Below are 7,002 nucleotides of genomic sequence, written 5' to 3' on the forward strand. Positions count from 1 at the left end.
CCGCCCTCGATTATTCAGTCTGGTCGACGTGCGGTTGCTGAGCAGCGTGAAGGCAGAAGCGACCGAGCCGGAGCGGAGGGAGACTGGAGGAGCCCACACATGAATGTTGTTGTAGCGGAAAATACCTTTGCTGCACTTTCACACGCTGCAACCTCTGATTTTAAAAATAACCACAATTTCCTCTCGGGGCTGACCGAGAGGAAGGACCACGCAGAGAGGAATTAAAACAGGTTTTTTTTTCTCACGAAGGAGAAGTTTGTACGTGGAGTTTGGAGAGTAGTTTTGGGTAGGCTGACTGAGCTAGTCTGGCTGCCTGCTGCGCCTCCCTCCTGCCCGGCCAGCCAGCCAGTTAGCCCGCTGCCCGTCTCAACCTCCAGCTGTTAGTGAACATGGCACTAAAAGCCAGGGTGCTATACGACTTCAGCTCTGAAAACCCCGGGGAGGTGTCTGTGAAGGAGAGCGAAATCCTCACTTTGTACAGCGAGCAGGATATTGATGGCTGGTTTGAGGGGGTGAACAGCAAAGGGGAGAGGGGTCTGTTCCCCGCGTCCTACGTGGAAATCCTAAGGACCGACACTGCATCCACGCTCAACAACAACAGCTGCAGCACATCTGGGGACGCTAAGCCTGACTCGCGATATGCAAACATCCCCCCCGGAGGTTTCGACGGCTCTTACAAGCCTCAGAATAAAGTTGACAACTTTACAAAACCGTCTGCTCCTAGTATCGCCTCTTTCTCAGCCCCCACACAACCACCACCGCAGCAGCAGCAGCCCACTTACCAGCAGCCCAGCCAAGGCAGCGATGATGACTGGGATGATGACTGGGATGACAGCTCCACTGTTGCAGATGAGCCTGGGACTGTTGGTCATGACTTTGCAGGTAGTCGAGCATCCACTTATAGAGTGTCAACATCCTCAATGTCAAGAGGTAATGCACAGCAAGCTAAGAGCTCTGCCACGGTCAGTAGAAACCTCAACAGGTTTTCCACCTTTGTGAAGTCAGGAGGAGAGGCGTTTGTGCTTGGGGAGGCCGCAGGCTTTGTGAAAGATGGGGACAAAATCTGCGTTATAATGGGTCAGTATGGCCCTGAGTGGCAGGAGAACCCGTACCCATTCGCTTGTTCAATTGACGACCCAACTAAACAGACTAAGTTCAAGGGCATGAAGAGCTACATGTCCTACAAGCTGACCCCCACCCACACACAGAACCAGGTGAACAGGAGGTATAAGCACTTTGACTGGCTGTACGCTCGGCTGGTGGAGAAGTTTCCCGTCATCTCAGTGCCACACATCCCAGAGAAGCAGGCCACGGGGCGCTTTGAGGAGGACTTCATCTCCAAGAGGAGGAAAGGCCTCATATGGTGGATGAACCACATGATCAGCCACCCTGTCCTGGCCAGGTGTGATGTGTTCCAGCACTTCCTGACCTGCAACAGCACAGACGAGAAGGCCTGGAAGCTGGGAAAGAGGAAGGCTGAGAAGGACGAGATGGTTGGAGCCAACTTTTTCCTCACCATCAGCCCCCCTGCTGCTCCGCTTGACTTCCAGGAGGTCGAGAGCAAGATAGACGGATTCAAGACTTTCACTAAAAGAATGGACGACAGCGCCTTTCAGCTCAACGCCACGGCCAACGAGTTTGCCCGCAAGCAGATCACTGGCTTTAAGAAGGAGTATCAGAAAGTGGGGATGTCGTTCAAGGTCCTCAGCCAAGCCTTTGAAATGGACCAGCAGGGTTACTCTTCGGGACTCAACCAGGCCATCTCCTTCACTGGAGATGCGTACGAATCCATCGGAGAGTATTTTGCAGAGCAGCCCGGCAAAGATCTCGACCCCATCATGGATTTGTTAGCTCTTTACCAAGGACACCTGGCAAACTACCCAGACATCATCCATGTCCAGAAAGGTAAAATCACGCTGTCATACACATTTCATTCCTTTCTCACACAGATGTATCATTTTGCATTGGTTGCTTTCACAGGAGTCTCTAAAATCCAAAGATGTTCTTTTTTTTTACGTCTTTTTTACTTCTTTTGATTTATATCATTACATTTCAATGTATTGTTGCTTCTTCAACACTATTAAAGCCTAGCCGCATTGAACATCTAATGGACTAATGGATTCGTCGTAGTCGATTGAAAAATAATCTCCAAAAATGTAAATAATCAGAAAATGCAGTTTTCAGCCCCTCAAATAAGGCTTTTCTCAGTTTGATATCATATTAAACGGAGTATCTTTGGGTTTTGTTTGCAACACAAATCATTCAAACACATTACACTGGACTTTAAGAATCTAGGATTGACACAGAAATGTTATAGAACAAACTATACATTTATAATCATCACATTAGTGAATATTGAGAATAATTGTTAAATGTAAACTAAACTACAGAGGAATATGTCAAAGGTACACATCATTCCAATCCTAAAACAACAACAGGAGACATTTCTTATTTATCCGATGAAATGTTTTCCAACTCAGATTTAGTCAATTCCAGATTCCCCTTGTATAAATGTAGACAGGAAACCACATGGTACTGCTGGTGTCATAAAGTAAATACAAAGGTATTGCTGGCCCTTATAAGATAAACACACATTTAGTTTCAGGCACTTTGTTGGACTTGTCAACAGCGGTCAGGTTATACTTCCCTACAGGTTATGTCACTTTGCAAAACAAATAGGCGATGTTTGCATTTGGGAATCCGTTGACATGCTTTGTTTGTCCCACCTTGTGTTACATGCATAGTGTTTCATGCGAGTGCTCTGGAGGCGGAGAACGTCCTACCTGGCCTGCTGATCACAACACTGACCCAAAAGGAATTGCAGCATAATCCCTTATAAATGATTGTCCATATATTCTGTTGTTTTTGTGCAGAGTGTCAATGTTACACTAATCTAATCCCTCCTCCTACACGACCCCAGCCCAATGATTGTTCTCATTGTGTGGCAAAATGTCACTCTCATGAGAGGCAACACTGTTATGCAAGAGGCGCAGCATTCGTGTTTAGGGAAGCACCGCTGCTGTTCACCATATGTTTGTATGTGACACTGCTTCCGGCGTGAATGATAACCTGAAGCAAAGATGCAACTCAATCCAAACTGCTTCTCCTCCACGTGGGTTATATGTGGCTGCCTGTTTTCTGAATATTTATATAGGAGGTCTCTTTTCAAACTGTATTGCATTTCAAATCCAAACAAATACTAGTACTATGATGTGAACTAATCCATCTCGCTCCATCACTTATGTTAATATCTGATCATGGTGCGAAGATGGTCTTTTTATGCACTATTCAGAACCCCCCCCCCCTCCACTATTTCGTTGACCAGGTATACATGGATGCTTGCCTTTTGACATCCTGGTCTATCATGGGTCCCCCTGCAAACACTGGGCCCATTCAGTCCACAATAGACATCACTGGGGAAACAGGACAGACTGTGTTTAGTCTGCACTGGGACACAAACTTCCCAGTCAGCTTAAATCAGGTTTGCCACGTTGTCCCCACACAGCCCAAATAAGGCCACACAGCTATTCAGGTAGTCTGATGTGATAAGCCTGGCCTAATACCACAGATAAGAAACTCTTATTTGATATCACTCATGGAAGAAGTTGCTGTGGGCAGTGTTGAGAAAAGATGGCAGAGTGCAGTGAAACCTCACTGCAACACAGCTGACAGGAGAGCCAGGGCACGCAGCAGATGAAAGGAGGAGCTGCCTGTAACACATTGAGACCCAGACTCTCATCTTGTTTTTAGTGCACTGAGGCTGTTTAGCTTCTGTATTTATTATGAGACCAGTTGAGCTTGTTGTCTTTGTGATGCACACATTCATTTTCCCCTTAATCATCAGGGAAGAGAAGAAGGAAATCATAATGTATTTATATATAGAGGAAGTGGAGGGATATACCGGTATCGATGACAACATACCTTTAAATAACTAAATACTGGCATTAATCTTATAGTACTATGATGTTCCTGTTCCTCTTAAAATTGTTTCCGTATCTGTATGCTCTTGATTAATCTCCCTCCACTAATGCAACACACACAAGTGGGTTTAAATCCTTTTGATTTATTTACATGTTTTAATAGATATGACAAAAATATTGTCATTGTGATTATTTGTTTTGCCCACAGCAGTCTTGTAGTGATTTGATTTTGCGACACAACATGTGTGAAAAGCAAGCAGAGTCTTTGTGTAACCACTCACACTGTTCGGCCTTTTACTTGCGATATTATACCAGTATCTGTAAGATGCTAAAACATTTATGCCACATAGTGACAGTGATATATTGCAACAGGTAATGCGCCTGCGTTTCATTAAGAATTTCAAAAGTTCTCTCCTTCATGACAGCTGAAGGGCTGCCTGTTACTCACATTGCCTGCATGTTCCCAGGGAGCGTTACATGCAAATAAGTTGAACCTTTGCTAAGGTATTTGACATTTACGCTCTGAAGTCTACTCACCTCAAAGGTTTTGTTTAATCCTCCAGCACTTGACAACTTTTATAATACTGCAGTGAAATATCTGTAATTAGTAAGAATAACACTGGTATATCATTGTGTGAAGACAATACTGTAGCAATGGGAGCTTAAATATACACCAGCAGACATGTTCTGAGTTATGTGTCTCCCCTTTCCCTTTTATTCTTTCATATATTTCTTAAAACACTTCCTTTTTCCACTCTGTGTGCGACTATCCCATCTGTCTTTTTGTGTTACTTTGCCTAAAGGTGTGAAGGAAACGTCCACAAGTGCATTTCCTCTCATGAAGTGCGGGTTATTGCAGTGTCCATTTGAGAGTGAGGCTAGGTGTTCACAGACCAGAGTATACTTTCCATAACAGAAGTGGTAACAGACTCAGCGAGCCAAGTAGGTCAGCTGGGACTCGATGGTGCTGTTTGCTTGCAGTGGTGGAGCAATGATCAAGATTTAAAGTCAATCTGAAAGACAAACGATATCAGCTGTGCAGGTTGATGCTAATACGCGTGGTGAGATCATTCCCTATTTAAGATTGTATGTCTTTTGCATTTCTGCTCTCTTTAGGAGAAACCTATCAAAGCATGGCTTGTTAGTCTTATCAACAATGCCATTTTTAGCTCACTGTATCTGTCTCATTAGGAAGGGACCAGGGAAATGTGAGCTGTCCCACAGACGGACACTGAACACACCGTATTGATCGTCCTCTCTTCAGGGACACCATTAGCGTTGAGCTCGACTGGGACAATGTTGGCTCATGATATCGACATCATATCGGGTGTAGCTTTCAGAAAATAATTGTGTTTCCCGCCCTTTATTTTTTGTATATTTTATTTTTGTCCTAATGTGTTACTTTTGCTTCGACACAGCTTCAGATAAGAACAGGGTTTTTCTGTTTCTTTGTATTACAAGTTGTTGAGAAAGAGGAAGGGTGGAGAATGTTTTTATAAATGCTCACCGTTTACAGTCCAAAGTTAGGGGTTGGCTCTGGCTGATTACCAAAGACACTATTTGTTTTTGTAAGAGAAGACGCTTATTTATAGGGCTGCCCCCTGTTTGGGGACAAATCGGTCTTTTTGGTCCCACTGGACTAAACTTCTTTAGCCGAGTGGTCATTTTTATTTTTACATTCTTAACTGCATGAGCACATCTCTGGTAAAAACAAGATTTGAAGTGGTGCTTTTGGATCTTTGTGTAGATCCTTTGATTAAGTAACTACCCTAGCATCCTACAAAATCATATCTTCAGCATTATTGAAGCTTTAAAGGAATGGGTCAATGAAATGGTAAAACTTATCTGTATACATGCAGTCTAAAAATGTTCCACCGGCTTTTGGATTTTTGGATCTAATTTATTTTCATGCTTTTTTGTCACAGCTAACATCGTCTATTTGTCAAGTGAATATTAAAATACAGCCAGTTATGCTGCTTAGTCAATGAGATAATATCGATCTTGCCTGCAGTGTTTCTTTAAGGAAAAACGTTTAGTTGACTTTAGACCAGGGCAAATTATGAATTTAGTTCAAATGATGCAAACAATGTTTTTATTCAGTTGCGAAAAACACTCATGTCAAGTATCCATCAGGCTAATGAAATAGACGGTTTCCAGGGAGGAGCACATATTGATGAGCATTGATTGATTGATGTCCTTAATCACATTCACATACTGTAGCTTACAATGGTCTGTCCCTCTAATTCAATCAGTTTGCTATCAAGCAAAGACTGCGTACAGAACACAACTCCAGTACTAGAGGAGAGTAAGCTTAAGCCTACCGTGATGAAATAAGATTAGGTTAATAAGTCATTTGGTGAAAAGCTTTTAGCTTGACCCACTTTATCCCCATCTTTACTTTATTTATGTCTTCTCCTTGCCTTGTTAATTTGACCAGTTGAGCACGTCACTGAGAGTTATACTTAGTCTGATGTCATCACTGTTTTATCACCACATGAAGGGATCAAAGTATACTTGGGGGAAAGCACCCATTTATAAAGAGGTCAGGTTTTCCTGCTGAGTCAGCATTATCAGCTGAAACTCCTGTCTAAACACTTTGGGTGTGTCTAGTTTATATTGGCCCAGGCTATTTAAATGCCCTCTGAGGCATGAATGGATGCACGAGGTGGCGGAGCGATGAGACGGGGACTGCCGCTGGTTGTTCAGGTCAAAGGCCTGCAGGAGCGTTGTGTAATCAGGGATTACGTAAGAGCTGGAGAGCAGCCTCCAGTGAGCATCCAAGGTTTTTTTCAGAGGCGCTCATCAGGATTGATTTCTCTAGCAGGAACATGTATCTCATAAATGGATGTCCTCTTATTCACTCATTACAGTACCATGCAACAGAGAGTATGGCAGAAGCAGTGTTTGTGCAACAATACATCAGATGCAATACAACATGGCTCAATATCCTATGTGTTCACATTAGGGCTGCCTGATTATGGCAAAAATCATAATCTCGATTATTTGGGTCAATAATTGATATCACGATTATTAAAAACGATTATCCATTTACTTTGAAAACATCCATTTATTGAAAAAAAAA

At 43.2% G+C, this 7,002-nt stretch overlaps 1 protein-coding gene across 1 annotated transcript in view; it reads left to right on the forward strand.

Moving 5' to 3' along the window:
• The window catches only part of snx18a (sorting nexin 18a), an 8,621-nt gene continuing 1,619 nt past the window's right edge, over window positions 1-7,002 (forward strand). Inside the window, exon 1 of the mRNA XM_079686811.1 lies at window positions 1-1,905. Within this exon, the coding sequence (XP_079542937.1) occupies window positions 390-1,905 (1,516 nt within the window). The 5' untranslated portion in view covers window positions 1-389. The remainder of the gene's footprint in view (window positions 1,906-7,002) is intronic.

Source organism: Notothenia rossii, assembly GCF_949606895.1.
Source record: "Notothenia rossii genome assembly, chromosome: 6".
In the NCBI taxonomy this organism is placed as follows: domain Eukaryota; kingdom Metazoa; phylum Chordata; class Actinopteri; order Perciformes; family Nototheniidae; genus Notothenia; species Notothenia rossii.